The sequence below is a fragment of the Saccopteryx bilineata genome, chromosome 1 (assembly GCF_036850765.1).
Source record: "Saccopteryx bilineata isolate mSacBil1 chromosome 1, mSacBil1_pri_phased_curated, whole genome shotgun sequence".
NCBI classification, from domain to species: Eukaryota; Metazoa; Chordata; class Mammalia; order Chiroptera; family Emballonuridae; genus Saccopteryx; species Saccopteryx bilineata.
This window is the reverse complement of record NC_089490.1, coordinates 349,493,227-349,513,164: the sequence shown is the minus strand read 5'-3', so window position 1 is coordinate 349,513,164 and position 19,938 is coordinate 349,493,227. Positions and strand designations below refer to the sequence as shown.

The following is a 19,938-nucleotide window of genomic DNA, read 5'->3' as shown; positions in this document are numbered from 1 at the left end:
AATTATGTAGTGCAGAAAGACTTGTAATAGATCCCGGCTTTCCCATTCTCAGGCCTGTACTCACCCAAAAAAATCACTTTTTTTTTTTTTTGTATTTTTTTTCTGAAGCTGGAAACGGGGAGAGACAGACAGACTCCCGCATGCGCCCGACCGGGATCCACCCGGCACGCCCACCAGGGGGCGACGCTCGGCCCACCAGGGGGCGATGCTCTGCCCCTCTGGGGCGTCGCTCTGCCGCGACCAGAGCCACTCTAGCGACTGGGGCAGAGGCCAAGGAGCCATCCCCAGCACCCGGGCCATCTTTGCTCCAATGGAGCCTTGGCTGCGGGAGGGGAAGAGAGAGGCAGAGAGGAAGGAAGGGGGGTGGAGAAGCAAATGGGCGCCTCTCTTATGTGCCCTGGCCGGGAATCGAACCCAGGTCCCCCGCACACCAGGCCGATGCTCTACCGCTGAGCCAACTGGCCAGGGCCAAAAATCACTTTTGTTATAGCTTTTAATTCATGTGGTATATAATTGTTTATATCTCTAAATGATATGCTTATATTGCTGTGTTCTGCTTTACTAAATATAAGAAATTTAAATTATTATTATTATTTTATTTTTTTTGTATTTTTCTGAAGCTGGAAATGGGAGAGACAGACAGACTCCCGCATGTGCCCAACCGGGATCCACCCGGCACGCCCACCAGGGGCGACGCTGTGTCGCGACCAGAGCCACTCTAGCGCCTGGGGCCGAGGCCAAGGAGCCATCCCCAGTGCCCGGGCCATCTTTGCTCCAATGGAGCCTTGGCTGCGGGAGGGGAAGAGAGAGACAGAGAGGAAGGAGGGGGGTGGGGGTGGAGAAGCAAATGGGCGCTTCTCCTTTGTGCCCTGGCCGGTAATCGAACCTGGGTCCCCTGCACGCCAGGCTGACGCTCTTACTGCTGAGCCAACCGGCCAGGTCCGCAGAAATTTAAATTATTAATGGTAGATGAAAATATAGCTCATTTATCACCTGTATGTTCTTTGTTTGCTTCTCCCTGTATAACTGTTTATTAAATTCCCTGTTTAGTTTTATATATTAAAGAGTTTTCATATTTCATTTATTTGAATACCACCCTCTCAGTTTTTGTAATACCTGCCAACCACTTTTATTATTTCTAATTTAGAAATAATGTTTTTAGTGAGTGGAAGGGAGTAAGAGACACAGACTCCAGCATGCACACCAAGGTGTCCACCTGGCAAGCCCTCTACTGGTGATGTTTTATCTACTTGAGCCGTTGCTCTGCAACCAAGCTATTTTTAGTGCCTGAGGTGACACTCTTTAAAGCCATGCTCAGCACCCAGGCCAACTCTCTGAAACCAATCAAGCCATGGCTGTGGGAAGGGAACAGCAAAATAGAGGGGAGGGGAAGAGGTGTAGTAGCAGATGGTCGCTTTTCCTGTATTCACTGGCTAGGAATCAAACCTGGGACATCCACATGCCAGACCCATGCTCTACCACTAAGATAACTGGCCTTATTTATTTATTTGTTTACTTATCTATTATCTACCTATTTATTTTTTAGTGAGAGGAGGGGAAGTTAGAAAGACTCCTGCATGTGCCCCAACTGGGATCCACCTGGTGACCCCCATTTGTGGCCAGTGCTCTGCCCATCTAGGACCATGCTTGCAACTGAGCTATTTTTAGCGCCTAAGGTAGAGGCTCGAGGGAGCCACCCTCAGTGCCCAGGGCGGCATGCTGAAATCAGTTGAGCCACTGGTTGATGGAGGGGAAGAGATTGGGAAGGGAGAGAGACAGATGGTCGCTTCTCCTGTGTGCCCTGACTGGAAATTGGACCCAGAATTTCTACATGTGGGGTCGATGCTCTACTCCTGAGCCAACTGTCCAGGGCCCTGATTTACTTTTTAACTTAAATATTTTTTTAAAGAAGATTATGTTCTACCAGAAAGTAAAATTGATATTACCTGGCGTAAATAGGGCAATGTAAATGGTAGGTAGGTAGGTATGTTTAAATTCATCTTCAGTGCTATCATAATTTATGTACCAAATTTTGAGAAGCCATTGCAAATTTAAGCTGTGTCCATATATACTTTTTTTCTTCTGTTAAATAGGGGATAGTATTTTTTTTACTCCACTTGGTCAAATAAAAATATTACTTTCCTTACCCTTCTCTTCTCCATTTCTTTTGCTGTTTTTATAAACTTATATTTATGAAAGTGATAATATGTTTTGTCTTAAATTATTACTGTCTTTGATTAAAGCATAAAAGTTGCAAATGAACACGTTTATTATAATTATGAAAATATTGCTGCCCAGCCAAGTGCACCTTTCTCGTATAACTTTTTCTGGAATTTCTGGTTCTTTTTTCCCTTGTATTACTAGTGCTTATTGCCTTCCTAGTCAAAATTCTGAAGAATGTTACCAGATTTTTTTTTTTTGAAAGAGAGAGAGAGGAAAGAGGAAAGGAAGAGCAATGAGAAGCATCAACTCATAGTTGAGACAGTTTAGTTGTTCATTGATTGCTTCTTGGATGTGCTTTGACCAGGGGCCTCGAGCTGAGCCAGTGACCCCTTGCTCAAGCCAGCAACTTTGGGATCATGTTGATGATCCCACCCTAGTCTAGCCAGAGACCTTAGGGTTTAGAACCTGGCACCTTGGTGTCCTAAGTTAACACTATCCACTATACCACCAGTCAGGCGATATCAGAGTACTTTTTCCCTAGAATACTGTGCTTTATTTTTTTATTCCTTTTTCCTCTGCAGCAATATAACTCTTCATTATTCCCTAGGCCTTTAGCATTGCTTCAGGATATTCCCTTTAGGTCTACTCAGTGGGAATAGCTGTGTCCTGGATACTAGGTTTTCCTCTTTATTTCCCGACTTTGAAGGAATGTTTTTTAAGTTAACTGTATATGAAAAGTAAACTGACTACTTACAAGTCTGACAGATGAAGACAGATAGACAGGAAGGGAGAGAGGTGAGAAACATCAGTTTTTCCTTGCAGCATCTTAGTTGTTCATTGATTGCTTTCTCATATGTGCCTTGACCATGGGGCTACAGCAGACTGAGTAACCCCTTGCTCAAGCCAGTGACCTTGGACTCAGCTGGTGAGCCTTGCTCAAACCAGATGAGTCCATGCTCAAGCTGGTGACCTCGGGGTTTCGAACTTGGGTCCTCTGCATCCCAGTCTGACGCTCTATCCACTGTACCACCACCTGGTCAAGCTCTTCATTCATTTCTTACACTTAAATGTTACAGAATTCCAGTGTGAAAATAATTTGTTCTCAGAATTTGTACTGTATTCCTTCTTGCATTAACCATTACTGATGAGAAGTCTGATTCCTTTTTGATTCTTGAGACTTGTTCCCCTAACTCCAACATTTAGGATTGTCCCTTTGTCATGAATTATTTTATTTTTTTGCAAGAGACAGAGAGAGGGACCGATTGGGACAGACAGACAGGAAGGGGGGGGAGAGATGAGAAGCATCAATTCTTTGTTGTGGCACCTTAGTTGTTTATTGATTGCTTTCTCATATGTCCCTTGCCTGGGGGCGGGGTGATTTCAGCAGAGCAAATGACCCTTTACTCAAGCCTGCAACTGTGGGGTCATGTCTGTGGTCCCACACTCAATCCATTGACTCCATGCTCAAGATGGCAAGCCTGTGCTCAAACTAAATGAGCCTGCCATGTTCAAGCCTGCACCTTGGGGTTTTGAACCTGACTCCTCTGTGTCCCAGGCTGACACTCTATCCACTGCACCACCTTCTGGTCAGGCTGTCAAGAAATTATAGGGTACTTCTTAGAAGACCTTTTCTATCATAATGCTTTGGGTTTTGTTTTGTTTTGTTTTGTTTTTTGTATTTTTCTGAAGCTGGAAACGGGGAGAGACAGTCAGACAGACTCCCGCATGCGCCCGACTAGGATCCACCCTGCACACCCACCAGGGGCAACGCTCTGCCCACCAGGGGGTGATGCTCTGCCCCTCCGGGGCATCGCTCTGTTTTGACCAGAGCCACTCTGGCGCGTGGGGCAGAGGCCAAGGAGCCATCCCCAGCGCCCGCGACATCTTTGCCCCAATGGAGCCTTGGCTGCGGGAGGGGAAGAGAGAGACAGAGAGGAAGGAAAGGGGGAGGGGTGGAGAAGCAGATGGGCGCTTCTCCTGTGTGCCCTGGCCGGGAATTGAACCAGGGACTTCTGCACGCCAGGCCGACGCTCTACCACTGAGCCAACAGGCCAGGGTTGTTTTGTTTTTTTAAGCTATATTTGTACTTTCTAGGTGATTTTTGGTTGTCTTAAATCATCACATTTTTTGTAATTTTATTTTTTAACTTATAAGAATTCTTTTTTGTTCTGAAAGTTCCTGTTTAGAAGCAGCTGGTTCTTAGATGCAGAGTTTTGTTTTGTTTTTTTTAACTGAATTTGTTTATTGGCATTAAAAACTTTTTAATGTTAAAACTGATTGCACAGGTTCTTCTGTTTCTCAACTCTTTGGGATTATTTTAATTTTTATTTTGATCTCACTTTTAATACAAGGTGATTTCTTTCCATTTATTTATATTTAAGAATAAAGTAATGAAAAGTGCATTTGTTGAGCATCAGGGATTAGGAAGAGGATGGTGTAGTTTTGTGTGTATGCTTTGTATTGATTCTTCTCCCCTTTCATCAAACTTGATATTCTTGAATCCCTAGCCTTTCTAGGAATCTCCAGGGCAGATAATCCCATTTGTGTTTGGCTGTAATACCCATTATGCGTATTCGAAACTATGTAGATAGGTTTATTTAGGTCTTTAGAGGGAGATGAGGTGAATTAGAATTCTAATTGAGGCCATGGTCAACTTTTTTAGTGGATAGAGTGTCAGCCTGCTGTGCCCACATTCCGGATTCAATCCCTGTCGGGGCACAAATGAGAAATAACCATGTGCTTCTCTTTCTCATCCCTTCCCCCATTCTCACTCACTTTTCTTCTCACAGCCAGTGGTTAGATTGATTCAAGCGCCAGCCTAAGGAGTTGACAATAGCTCAGTTGATTCAAGCATTGGCCCCAGATGGAAGTTGCCAGGTGGATCCCGGTCAGGGCACCTGCGGAGTCTTATCTCCCCTCCTCTCACTTAAAAAAATAATAATTGTAATTGATCTCTTTGTGAGCATTAGAAGCATCTTTATCATTAAAAATGATGTTTTCATTTTATTCTTATTTTTGTTTTTTTTCAGTTGAAGGTGGTAGCATAAACTTGTCACTTTTTCTTTTATGTGCCTTGACTGGGCACAAAGCCTGGGGGTTTCGAACTGGCAACTTTAGCATTCCAGGTCAATACTATATCCACTGCGCCACCACATGTCAGGCCATTCAATATTATTTGGTATTAGTTTTAGGTGTATAGCCTAGTGGTAGAAAGTCATATACTTTACAAAATGTTCCCTCTGATATTTTCAGTACCTGCTTGACACCATACATAGTCATTACAGTATTATCAACTATATTTTCAAGGCTGTACTTTACATACCTCTGACTGTTTTTTTACTACTATTATGTATTTCTCAATCACTTTTTTACCCAGTTTCTTCTCCTCACTCCTGGCAACCATCAGTCTATCCTCTGAATCCCATCTCTTTTTAAAGGCAGTTAAAAAATTCCTGATCAAAACATTTAATACTATAGATATATGTATTAGTTTTATTGCCTATTTAAAAGCAGTTACGTTGACTTTTCTTTGAGAGAGAGAGAGAGAGGGTGGGGGAAGGACAGGCAGGAAGGGAGAGAGATGAGGAGCATCAACTCATGTTTGTGGCACTTTAGTTTTTCATTGATTGCTTTCTCATGTGCCTTGACCAGAGGCTTCAGCTGAGCCAGTCACTTTGGGCTCAAGCCAGCAATTTTGGGCTTTAAGCCAGCAACCATGGAGTCATTTCTATGATCCTGTACTCAAGCTGGCGACTTCAGTGTTTCAAACTGGGTCCTCAGCATGCCAGGTCGATGCTCTATCCACTGTGCCACCACCTGGTCAGGCAAAATTAGTTGTATTGACTTTTAAAATGTACAGTTTTGCATCACAGAATCTTAGTTACAAAGTGATTTAGAGTTTATGTGAGTCAACTCTTATTGTGAAAGTTCCTTACTTAAAAAGCTCAGTAGCTTGAACAGGCAGTGGCACAGTGAATAGAGTGTCGGCCTTGGACACAGAAAAATCAAGTTCAAAACCCCGAGGTCACCAACTTGAGCATGGGCTCATCCAGTTTGACTGTGGACTCACCAGTATGACAGTGCGGGGTCCCTGGCTTGAGCCCAAAGGTCTCTTCCTTGAAGCCCAAGGTTGGTGGCTTGAGCATGGGGTTGCTGGCTTGGCTGCACCCCCACCCCCACCCCCGTCACGGCACATAAGAGAACGTAATCAGTGAACAACTAAGGTTCCACATCGAAGAATTGATGCTTCTCATCTCTTTCCCTTCCTGCCTGTTTGTCCCTCTCTCTGTCTCTGTCACAAAAAAAAAAATAAAAATAAAGCTTAGTCAAGGTCAGTCTAATCTCCTGGTTGGCAAACTGCTGCTCGCGAACCACATGCAGCTTTTTGGCCCCTTGAGTGTGGCTCTTCCACAAAATACCACGTGCAGGCACTATAAGGAATGTATCTACCTATATAGTTTAAGTTTAAAAAATTTGACTCTCGGCAACTTCCCTGGCCTCCATTTTACCTCGGGGCCAGAGAACCTTGCCGGGCAGGATGCGCGCTCTGTTCTGAATAAAGCCTTTTTGGGATATGTTTTCAAATTATTATGATCAGGATTGAATATAACACTAATGGTAGCTTATTTAGTGCTTCTACTTCCTTATTTTTTAACCTTATTTTTTCTAATGTATTGCCTTTTCCCTGTATTTTAAAATAATACTGTTAACATAGAGATTTTATACTTACACATTCAAAAGTAATAACATCCATATGCATTTTTCTAGTTATTTTTTAATTTCTTAAAGGAAGTTTTTATTCTTTTGAGCACACCCTGGCGGGATTGCCTATACTTGTTAAATGATGTAATCAGCTGGTACGAGCCAGCTTTTTCTCCTCCTTTTTTCTTTTTTTTGTATTTTGTGAAGTGTGAAGTGGGGAGGCAGAGAGATAGAGTCCTGCATGCGCCCTACTCGGATTCACCTGGCATGCCCACCAGGGGGTGATGCTCTGCCCATCTGGGCCATTACTCCGTCGTAACCAGAGCCATTCTAGTGCCTGAGGCGGAGGCCATGGAGCCATCCCTCAGTGCCTGGGCCAACTTTGCTCCAATGGAGCCTTGGTTGCCGAAGGGGAAGAAAGAGGGAGAAAGGAGATAAGGAAGGGTGGAGAAGCAGATGGGCGCTTCTCCTCTGTGCCCTGGGCAGGAGTCGAACCCGGGACTTCCACACACTGAGCCAATGCTCTGCCACTGAGCCAACCGGCCAGGGCACAAGTCAGCTTTTTCTAGGCTATGTCATAACTAACTGACCAGTGAATATATAGCTCCTTAAAAATATTCATGTTTTCTTGAGTCTTGAAAAGTTCATAGACTAATACAGTGCTGATACGGTGTGGTATTAGGTACCAAAGGTACATTTTTATATTTTTTTCTCACCATTAGTCTTAAAACTTTATAAATACAAATGATATACTATATGCTCTTTGAATTGATATCTCATCTGGGTTTCAGAATCCTGAGCATATTTGCCCTTTAAATTTTTATTTTATTTATTTTTTACAGGAACAGAGTGAGAGTCAGAGAGAGGGATAGATAGGGACAGACAGACAGAAACGGAGAGATGAGAAGCATCAACCATCAGTTTTTCATTGCAATACCTTAGTTGTTCATTGATTACTTTCTCATATGTGCCTTGACCGCGGGCCTTCAGCAGACTGAGTAACCCCTTGCTTGAGCCAGTGACCTTGGGTCCAAGCTGGTGAGCTTTGCTCAAGCCAGATGAGCCCGCTCTCAAGCTGGCAACCCTGGGATCTCGAACTCAGGTCCTTCTGCATCCCAGTCTGACACTCTATCCACTGCGCCATCGCCTGGTCAGGCCATATTTGCCCTTTAAATATCAACCCGCAGTGTTTCAGTATTTAATGAATATATTCAATTTTAAGAAAGCATAATTTTTTGGGGGGGGAGTATTTTTCCAAAGCTGGAAATGGGGAGAGACAGACTCCCGCATGCGCCCGACGTGATCCTCCCGGCACGCCCACCAGGGGGCGACGCTCTGCCCACCAGGGAGTGATGCTCTGCCCCTCCGGGGCGTTGCTCTGTCGCGACCAGAGCCACTTCAGCGCCTGAGGCAGAGGCCAAGGAGCCATCCCCAGCGCCCGGGCCATCTTTGCTCCAGTGGAGCCTCGGCTGCGGGAGGGGAAGAGAGAGACAGAGAGGAAGGAGAGGGGGAGGGGTGGAGAAGCAGATGGGCATGGGCGCTTCTCCTGTGTGCCCTGGCCGGGAGTCGAACCCGGGACCCCTGCACGCCAGGCCGATGCTCTACCACTGAGCCAACCTGCCAGGGCCAAGAAAGCATAATTTGAGTAAGGTAGAAACACTGTCATAAACTTAGTTTTAGCTATCTGCTCTCAATTTCTTGTTATTGCTGCTGTTGTGTTTATTTTAATTTTTTTTTGCCTCCCTATTATAAGTATTAAAAATTTCAAAATGTTGCCTGACCAGGCTGTGGCGTAGTAGATACAGTGTCAGACTGCGATGCGGAGGACCCATGTTCAAGACCCCAAGGTCGCCAGTTTGAGCGCAGGCTCATCTGGTTTAAGCAGAACTCACCAGCTTGGACCAAAGGTCTCTCGCTTGAGCAAGGGGTTACTTGTTCTGCTGAAGGCCCATGGTCAAGGCACATATGAGAAAGCAATCAATGAACAACTAAGGTGTTGCAACGAAAAACTGATAATTGATGCTTCTCATCTCTCTCCGTTCCTGTCTGTCTATCCCTATCTATCCCTCTCTCTGACTATTAAAAAAAGAAAAAAATTTCAAAATGTTTTGTGTATGACACTTTTAATGTATATTGTCTTACTATGTTTTAGCTTTAGCCTTATTTTAAACGTTTATAAAGTTAAAAAGTATAATTCTAAAGTAACAAGTTGATTATTTTTTATAATCAAAGTCTTTTTGGAAATAACTTATCTTGCAGAGGGTTTTTTTTCTTTTTACTGTGTACAGTTGTAGATTATAGTGCCTTGTCTGCTTCCCAAATTCTCTGTGACTGATGACATATTTCTTCTTACACTTTGAGAAAAAATTAGACTTAATTGGGTGATCTTTTTCCTTTCAATTTTTGCTTCAATGTAATATGAGTGTTAAATGTAAATAATAAGCCTGTAAGTACGCTTTATACGCCATTTTTTGTATGCTATCTCTTTTTCCTATATTCTTCTTATACGTACTATATGTTGATTTTTAAAAAAGATTTTATTTATTCATTTTAGAGATAAGAGAAAGAGAGAGTGAGAGAGTGAGAGAGAGAGAAGGGGGGAGGAGCAGGAAGCATCAACTCCCATATGTACCTTGACCGGGCAAGCCCAGGGTTTCGAACCGGCGACCTCAGCATTCCAGATCGCTGTTTTATCCACTGTGCCACCACAGTTCAGGCTGTATGTAGATTTTTATTGATTGATTTTAGAGAGAGAGGAAGAGAGAAACATGGATTTGTTGTTCCACTTATGTATGCATTTATTGGTTGAACCTTGTATGAGTCCTGACCAGGGAGTGAATCAGCGACCTTGGCCTTTTAAGGATGATTCTCTAACCTACTGAGTCATCCAGCCAGTGCTCTTAGTATACATATATATATTTTGGGGGAGAGGGAGAGCAGTAGGCATCAACTCCCATATGTGCCTTGACCGGGCAAGCCCAGGGTTTTTGAACCAGTGACCTCAGGGTTCCAGGTGAACCACCACAGGTCAGGCTACATATATATTTTTTTAATTCTAGAATTTTTGCTTATTAAATTAAACTGTTTTCTTATTTTTACAATGAAACAAAGTATTATTTTTAATAGCTACGTAACTTGCCTGACCAGGAAGTGGTGCAGTGAATAAAGCATTGGACTGGGACGCAGAGGACCATGGTTGAAACCTCAAGGTCACTGGCTTGAGAGCCATCTTATCCAGCTTGAGTGCGGAGTTGCTGGCTTGAGCCCAAGGTTGCTTGAGCAAGGGGTCACTCACACTGCTGGGGTCCCCTGATCAAGGCACATCCGAGAAAGCAATCAAGGAAAAGCTAAGGAGCCGCAATGAAGAATTGATGCTTCTCATCTCTCCCCTTCTGTCTGTCCCTCTCTGTCTCTCTTTTCTGTTTCTGTCACAAACACACACAAAATAATAATAATAGCTATGTAATTCACATGTTGATGTATCATTTTTACAACTGTTAATGTTGGACATGGGTTGTTTACAAGTTTTGGCTATTTCATAATGTTTAATGAATATTTTTTTCTTTGTTTCTAGTATGATTAAATCCTTGAGTTAAATTTTCATGTTTAAAATAAGGGTGAAAAATATAAGAGCAAGACATGCTTGTTGTACTGTCACACTTCTTTTACCCAGAGTAAACCAATTTTAATATTTTTTAAAAAGACTAAATCTTTATATAACTATACCACTGATAGATAATGATGTAGGTATAAAAATATTTCTTCATGCCTGATCAGGCTGCTGTGTAGTGGATAGAGCATTGGTCCAGGATGCTGAGAACCCAGGTTCAAAGCACCAAGGTCACTAGCTTGAGCACATCCTCATCTGGCTTGAATGCAGGATTGCCAGCTTGACCCCAAAGGTCTCTAGCTTAAAGCCCAAGGTCGCTGATATTAGCAAGGAGTCACTGGCCTGACTGGAGGCCCCCCGCATCCATCATGGCACATATAAGAAAGCAATCAGTGAACAACTAAGGTCCTGCAACTGAGTTGATGGTTCTCATCTCTTCCTTCCTGTCTGTCTGTTCTCCACCTCCCTGTCTCTCTCTCTCTCTTGCCTGCTCTAAAATCAATAAATAAAAATATTTCTTTAAAGTTGTCCTCATTTACATTTCTTTGATTATTAGTAACAATGAACACCTAAGTAAAATTTGGTGTTGTCTCTTACAAAATTACTCTTATCATTGACCCATTCAGTATTTGATTGATGATTTTTTCACAGTTTGTCTCCTGATCCCCACCAATAATGCCATTCAGTGAGTCTGAATATTTTGAAGACTACACTTCAGAAAGAGTTTTGAGTTCTCTTGCTGTAAATGCACTGGATCTTTGGACATCTAACTGTTTCTTTTCTTTTTGTAAAAAGCTTTGACAGATCCGAATGCGTCTGCTGCCCAGCAGGCTGTTCTCCAACAGCACATCAATAGTCTAACATATTCACCTTTTGGAGACTCTCCTCTCTTCCGGAACCCCATGTCGGACCCTAAGAAGAAAGAAGAGGTAAATTTAAGGATATTTGTATATAATTTATTCTCAGAATAAACTCGAAGAATGTAATTTCTTATGTATAAAGCCTATGCAGAGCCTAGGAGTAATAAATTTTTTTACACAGTTATGCTTTTCAGTGGACCAAGGATATATTAATTTTGCTGTTCAAAGGCAACATGACAAACAGTGAAAGGAGCACTGGAGGTGAGGGCTGTGACTTTTCAATAGCCCTGAAATAAGGCAGATCTTTATAGTTGAGCAAACTAAGGCTCAGCTTAGAGAGGCTAATTTCCCCAAAATCATAATGCTCGTAAGTGGCAAATCAGAATCTTTTCCTCATGATTTGTACATAGCCCTGTCTTAATCCTTTATGCTCTAGTGGCAAAGAAATGATCTTTGTTCACTGGCGTTTCATTAAAATCATAGTCTTTGGTCTGGATTTTTGGTTTTTTATGAATTTATTGATCTAACATTTGTTAATAGAATTATATAGGTTTCAGTTTTACAATTTTATAACATTACTTGTATATTCCTTCCATCACCATTTATCTCTTCATACATTCTTCTACCTCCCTGCACCCTCCTTTCCCTTTGTTAATCACCATACTATTGTCTCTTGCTTTTGAGTCTTCTTGCTTTTGCTTAACCCCTTCACCTTTTTCACTCAACTCCCTCTCCTCTCACAATTGTCCATCTGTTTTGCGTATCTCTAAGTCTGTTTGTTTATTTTGTTCATACATATGAAATCCACATGTAAGTGAAATCATATGGTACTTGTCTTTCTCTGACTGGCTTAATTCATTTAGCATAATAGGTTCCAGATCCATCCATGCTATTGCAAAGGATAAGATTTTCTTCTTTTTGGCATCCAAATATTTTATTATGTAAATGTACTACTGCTTTTTTATTCATTTATCTACTGATGGGCGCTGGGGCTGCTTCCAGGTCTTGCTATTGTAAAGAACACTGCAGGCCTGACCTGTGGTGGCGCAGTGGATAAAGCGTCGACCTGGAAATGCTGAAGGTCACTGGTTCGAAACTCTGGGCTTGCCTGGTCAAGGCACATATGGGAGTTGATGCTTCCAGCTCCTCCCCCTTCTCTCTCTCTGTCTCTCTCTCTCCTCTCTAAAAATGAATAAATAAATAAATAAAATGCTATTTAAAAAAGACAAAATAAAAAAAGAAAAAAGAACACTGCAGTGAACATAGGGGTCCAAAGGTTTTGGTCTGTTTAATCCTTATTTTACCACTTAGAATCTGTGAGACATTAGGCATACATATCTTTTTGCCTCTCTGAATCTGTTTCTTTATCTGTAAAGTGGGAATTGTAATACTGTTGTTCAGTGTTGAAAATTTAATGAGAAAATGCAAACCTGGCTTATAGTTAGTTGTTTAGTATACAGAAATTATTTAGTCATTTCTCATCTCATTTATCCCTTAGCTTATTCTTGTTCTTAAGTTAACTCTTAACTAGATACAATGAGAAGCAAAATATGAATTTAAAATTATTTTTAAGGTGCTTTGTAAATTTTGTTATTAAATGAAAATTATATGTTAACTCATGCCACATAAATTTAGGTGCCTAAAATGTGCTGGTCTCTGTGTTCAACACTGAGGATACAAAATGAAAGTAAACAAGAACTTACTCTCTCAAAACTTGTTATATAGTGAGGAAAATCAGAGCTGTGTATAAATTTATTGTAAGTCAATATCCAGTGGTAGGCAAACTCATTAGTCAACAGAGCCAAATATCAACAGTACAACGATTGAAATTTCTTTTGAGAGCCAAATTTTTAAACTTAAACTATATAGGTAAGTACATTCCTTATGGAGGTAGCGCCCGCCCGTGGTATTTTGTGGAAGTGCCACACTCAAGGGGCCAAAGAGCCGCATGTGGCTCGCGAGCGCAGTTTGCCGACCAGGGATATATGTAATCAAAATAGTATATGCAATCAGCTGATGAATGGATAATCAAAATGTTGTATAGCTATACAGGGGAATATCATTCAGCCATAAAAATAAGTGAAGTGCTGATTCTACGATTAGTTACTCTAAGTAGTATAAACCTTGATAATATTATGCTGGGTGAAAGATGAAATGCAACACCAGCGACCTAATGATATCATTTATATAAATTGTCTAGACTAGGCCAATTCTTAGAGATAGTAAATTCATGTTTGCTAAGGGATAAGGAAAAGAATTGCAAGGTACAGGCTTTCTTTTTGGAATGAGGGAAATGTTCTGGAATTAGGTAGCAGTATTGGTTGCACAACCTTGTAAATATAAAAACCACTAATTTATATGCATTAAAATGATAACAAGTTATGTGAATTTTATCTTATTAAAATATTAAAGTAAAATGGAAGGAAGAGCTGATATTCTTGTGAATGAGTTTGGTAACACTTTTCAGAAGAGGTAACGTAACTCCTGTATAAGTATGTAGAAGTTGGTAGATCTGGGTCAAGGCATTCCATGATAAGGCTTGGAATTGTAAAAGATCACAAAATGGTCTGGGAAGGTTCATTGTTACTGAAGTAACAAAAGAGAAGAACAAATTTTAACATGTTTTATACGTCAAACATTGCTTCAAACTGTATACTTTATTGGTATGTACTGTTAAAGAAAATAAATGTATTAACATCCTGAAGATGCTATAGATACATAGTAAAGGTGCCATCAAAATCAACCTGGATTCTTTAGTTGTCTGTCTCCTCCACTAACTTGTATAGTAATTTCCTCAAAAATCAGAGAAAGTAATTTTTTTATTTTTATTCCCAGTTACTTAGTGTTTGATTCATGGTAATTATCAGTGTTTGCTAAATGATGAATAAGTGCAAGCTGATATCTGTCTTTTTTCAGAGTGATTTTGATTACAAAGAAGTTGAGCATGAATTCATAGTTATGTCCTCAGGTTTTCTTGAAACAAGATTTTTGATTTAATTGAAAATTATTTTTATATTTTCTTTTTTTTTTGTGGCAGAGACAGAGTCAGAGAGAGGGATAGATGGGGACAGACAGACAGGTACACAGAGAGATGAGAAACATCAGTTCTTCGTTGCGGTTCTTTAGTTGTTTATTGATTGATTTCTCATATGTGCGTTGACCGGGGGACTACAAGCAGACCAAGTGACTCCTTGCTCAAGCCAGTGACCTTGGCCTCAAGCTGGTGAGCCTTGCTCAAACCAGATGAGCCCACGCTCAAGCTGGCGACCTCGGGGTCTCGGACCTAGGTCCTCCACATCCCAGTCTGACGCTTATCCACTATACCACCGCCTGGTCAGGCTATATTTTTTTGAAATGAATATGAAGAGAAATGCACTAGATATGTTAATAGTATGTTAGTACATTTTGATTTACAAAGCCCTTCAAATGCAGTATCTCAATTACATTTTAAAACAAATTAGACCAACAGAATCTGGGGCTAGCAAGATGAGTTAAAGGCAATTAATTATAGAGAAATAAAGACAGTTCTGTTAGCATTCATATATGCATACATTAGGTATTTTGTTTTCTGGAAGCCTTCAAAAGGTATCTATCTAGTGGGTGCATGTAAGGATGAGGTTTGCACTCTGTTCTGATTTTTAAAGTAAAAAATCACACATTTGCCTGACCAGGCGGTGGCGCAGTAGATAGGCATTGGACTGGGACGCGGAGGACCCAGGTTCAAAACCCCGAGGTCGCCGGCTTGAGCAAGGGGTCACTTGCTCTGCTGTAGCCCCCCAGTAAAGGCACATATGAGAAAGCAATCAGTGAACAACTAAGGTGCTGCAGTGAAGAATTGATGCTTCTCATTTGTCTCCCTTCCTGTCTGTCTCTCTGTTAAAAAAAAAAAAATCGTACATCTGAGTTAACTAGACCTTTCTTGGATGCTTTGTTTTTCAGAGATTGAAACCAACAAATCCAGCAGCCCAGAAGGCTCTCACTACTCCCACTCATTATAAACTGACACCCCGCCCTGCCACCAGAGTCCGACCAAAGGCTTTACAGACAACGGGCACAGCCAAGTCACATCTTTTTGATGGACTGGATGATGATGAACCATCCTTAGCCAATGGAGCATTCATGCCCAAGTAAGTTTATTTTTGTTAACATATGTTGATGTAGTACAAACTAAATATAAAGTAATATGTAATTATTTACTTAAATATACTACGATATTATACAGCTACATTTTTAGTTTAAAAAAATGGAACACCCCAGAGAATAAAAATGACCTGACTACTTTTTTAGGATAAAAAAGTTAACGTAAAAATATTTTAATTAATATCTTTTTAGTTTTACATATACATGTTCTTTTTTTTATTTTGTTTTGAGAGGTTAGTGCTTACATAATTTTATTTTAAAAAGAAGACAGTTTTCTTACAACACATATTAGTCAAAGTGATTAAGAAGAATGTCTATATGTATACACTATAATTTTGATTCCTATACATAACCGCTGTTGAACCAGTAATAAAATAACTATACAGAAGAACATACAGGAAAGTATATAGAATTGTTGGGAAACAGATGATTACACTTAAATTGTGTCCGTATTAGAACAAATATGCCATAGAGTGTTGATAATATCCATAGGGGGGGAAAAAAACCTGAAGAAAATGCATGCTAAACTCTTTTTTGTTTGTTTTTTAAACAGAGACAGAGTCAGAAGGAGGAATAGATAGGGACAGACAGGAATGGAGAGAGATGAGAAGCATCAGTCATCAGTTTTTTGTTGCGACATCTTAGTTCATTGTTTGCTTTCTCATATGTTCCTTGACATGGGCCTTCAGCAGACCGAGTAACCCCTTGCTTCAGCCAACGACCTTTGGTCCAAGCTGGTGAGCCTTTGCTCAAACCAGATGAGCCCACGCTCAAGCTGGTGACCTCAGGATCTCGAACCTGGGTCCTTCCACATCCCAGTCCGACACTCTATCCACTGCACCACCACCTGGACAGGCGCTAAACTCTTAATAGTTAACATCTGAAGTGTCACTTCAGGGCATTTTACTTCTGGGTTGTTTATTTATTGTTCTTTTTTTTTTTTTTTTTTTTAATTTATTTATTCATTTTAGAAAGGGGGGGGAGGAGAGAGAGAGAGAGAGAGAGAGAGAGAGGAGAGAGAGAAGGGGGGAGGAGCAGGAAGCATCAACTCCCATATGTGCCTTGACCAGGCAAGCCCAGAGTTTTGAACCGGCGACTTCAGCATTTCCAGGTCAGCGCTTTATCCACTGAGCCACCACAGGTCAGGCTATTTATTGTTCTTGATGTGTAGCTAGACACACATAGATTTTTTAAAACAGCAAGTAGTTTTCTAAGCAGAAAAAAAAGTGTTCTTTTTTGGCTTTGGAGAAAAAAGGGGAATTCATTATTTGTAGTTCTGGAATGGTTAAGAAGTTACCACTTTCTTAAAAATGTGGTAGGCTGCTGCTTCAGAAAAGATGGAGAGTCTAATTTTATATATTTCTTAGAATGGAATTAAATTATTTTGAAGGCAGAGACTGTGAATTATTGTGTTTACATTCCCAGCATTATCATGTTGTTTAGCCCAGGGCTTGGATTCACCAGTCAAACCATCTCTCAGGGCAGTTTCACCAGGTCTCTTTAGGGTTTGCAAGTATGATTTACAAATAGAAAGTATTCAAGTGGTAAGAAGTATGTTTTGCTATAATACCATATTTTCTTGATATTCATGGCTTCTGCTTCTGTGATGTTGCTCTCGGTAGAGCTTTTACTTTATGCATCAGAAGCACTTGACACAGTTCATCTCTTCCTGATGTCAAAGCTTGATCACATTTTGTTTACTCATGCCCAAAGTGATTTAACTTAGTTTCATGGTTTTAAGTAATCATCTGTAGTTTGATGGTACCCAAACTTATCTCCAGCCTGATCTCTCTTCCAGGTTCTGGGTTCTTCAATTCTACTCAACCTCTCCACTTGGATGACTAATAGACATTTATTTCAAAAGCAGCATGTCCAACCCTGAACCCCCCCGATCTTCCTCAGACCTGTTTTACCCTATTAGATAATTGTTTTTTCATCATTATAATGACTCAGACATAAAACTTTGGAATCATCCTTTATGTTTTTCATACATCCCACATTTAAGCCATTAGCAAATCATTTGTTCTACAGTACCTTCAAAAATTACCCAGCATCTGACTAGTTTTTACACCTTCATTGCTATTACCCTGATCTAAGACATAATCCTCTCTTAATTGAATTCCTAGCTGATCTTTCTGCTTTTTACCTTTTTCACCTTTGCATTCTGTTCTGAATGTAGCACCCATAGCAATGCTTTTGAAACATGTCAGTCTTCTATCCAAACCCCTTTGGTTTCGTATTTTACTCAGTAAAAGCCAAAGTTCTTATAATAGCAAATAAGGTTCTATAAAATCTGATTTTTCCATTGTCTCTGAACACATCTACCATCTTCATTGGTTATCTTACTGGCTTATTGCTGCTATTATAACAGGAACGAGATGCTGTTGCCTTTGGATCTTTGTTTAAATCCCTCCCTGTAAATCTATATAGCTAAATCTCACTCTTCATTCACTTCCAATTGTGTTCCACAGCAGCTGTATCATTTTATGTTCCCTCCAGCACTGTACGGCGTTTCCATTTTTTTTATATCCTTGTTAGCACTTATTTTCTGTTTGTTTTTTGTAACAGCTATCCTAGTGGGTGTGAAGTAGCATCTCATGCTTTTTATTTGCATTTCCTTTATGACTAATGATGTTAAGCATCCTATCATATGCTTATTGGACATTTATCTTGGAAGAAATAACTTGTTTTGTGTCTTTTTTGAAAATTACTTTATATCAGTGTTTTCTAAGACTGTGGCAATAATTGAAGTTCAAGTATGTGACCTTCAGCAAAGATTTTTTTTTTTTTAATTAGCCAGAAAGGAAAGGAGAGAGACAGGAACTTTGATCTGTTCCTGTATGTGCCCTGACGGGATCAAACCGGCAACCTCTGCACTTTGGCTCAGTACTCCCAACCAAGGAGCTATCTGGCCAGGGCAAAGATTTTTTTTTTTTAATGAAAGTTGCATATTTAAATGAGTTTAAGCTGAACTTATGGCCATGTATTTTTTACTTTTAGTTTTCTCTTAATTCCAGGAATAGAGACTCTCCAGGTCCCGACTCAAAATGACATTGACTGGTGGCCCCAGCCCTTGATAGCTCTGGACGCCAGTCTGTCTCCTTTGTCCCACAACACTGTTATGTATCCCTTCAGCATCTTAGCCTTCCCCTTGGAATCTGAAAAGGCCCCAGGAGAAAACAACCCTAGATACGAAACGTCTTGTTGTGCCACTGTTAACCCTGGTTGCTGGTTCAGTCATTTTGTTGAGTCAGCTTGTTGGCTCTCAGTATCTATAGAGTTATCCTCCCTAATAGGACTAATCTGTATTACCTGGTCTACTATTATTAGGAGGGCAAGTATCAGTTTAGTTTTCATGGAAATAACAATTGTTCATTTCAAGTGCCTATTTCATTGGCTTATTTAATATTATACTAAAGTATAGTGTACACAGTTTTGGAATAAACACTACTAATGTTTATTACCATGTAACTCAGTTGTTGAGTCTAGAAGTAAATATTGAAAGTGATTTGCTTGCTTATAGTTTGCTTTTTTCCAAGAGGGAATGAAGTGCATTAGTTGATCTGTGAGTTCAAGTGAAGATTAATTAAGATCTCTTCTATTGGTTCTTCTGCTTGAAGCTTGTGTATTATGGAGATTCTTCTCTTAGGTAAACCTGCTATATACAAACTTGAACTTTTTAGGTATTTGTGATCATTTGCATCTTTGAATATTAGGGTTTTTCTTTGTTGTTCCTATTTTACTATGTTTGCCATCTTACTTTAAAACCTCTCATTTATATAGACTTTACAGGCAAGAAGTATCCATTTACCTATTTTCTTTAGGGCAGATGCCAAATTCTGTGAGAGAAGACAGTCATAAATTCTTATGCCAAAAGAAAAGAAAATGTTTAAAGAGAGAAAAGACAGGCCCTGGCCGGTTGGCTCAGTGGTAGAGCGTTGGCCTGGCGTGTGGAAGTCCCGGGTTTGATTCCTGGTCAGGGCACACAGGAGAAGCGCCCATCTGCTTCTCCACCCTCCTTCCTCTCCTTTCTCTCTGTGTCTCTCTTCCTTTCCCACAGCCAAGGCTCCATTGGAGCAAAGTTGGCCTGGGCACTGAGGATGGCTCCATGGCCTCTGCCTCAGGCTCTGAAGATGGCTCTGGTTGGTCACAGCAGAGTGACAGACACCCCAGATGGGTGGAGCATTGCCCCCTGCTGGGCATACCAGGTGGATCCTGATCAGGTGCATGCCTGAGTCTGTCTGTCTGCCCCCCCCCCCCCCGCTTCTCACTTCAGAAAAAAAGAATAAAAATAAAATAAAAAAGAGGAAAAGACATGTAAGGAAATAATTGAAATGTAAGACGTAGTGTGGTGACTGAGCTAAATATTTGGTTCAGAGAACCATGAATAATATTTTCTAGGAGAATTCCCATTTTGTTTTGAATGTGATTAGGTTTCTTCTTCCAAATACCAGTGTAATATAT

The 19,938-nt window shown here is 40.7% G+C and overlaps 1 protein-coding gene across 5 annotated transcripts in view; it reads left to right on the top strand.

The window, feature by feature from the left end:
- NUP98 (nucleoporin 98 and 96 precursor) overlaps nt 1–19,938 on the top strand; it is a 135,742-nt gene that overhangs the window by 62,199 nt on the left and 53,605 nt on the right. For all 5 annotated transcript variants that reach the window (XM_066250721.1, XM_066250728.1, XM_066250719.1 and 2 more), the window contains 2 exons: nt 11,270–11,403; nt 15,274–15,461. In XM_066250721.1, the coding sequence (XP_066106818.1) occupies nt 11,270–11,403; nt 15,274–15,461 (322 nt within the window). The remainder of the gene's footprint in view (nt 1–11,269; nt 11,404–15,273; nt 15,462–19,938) is intronic.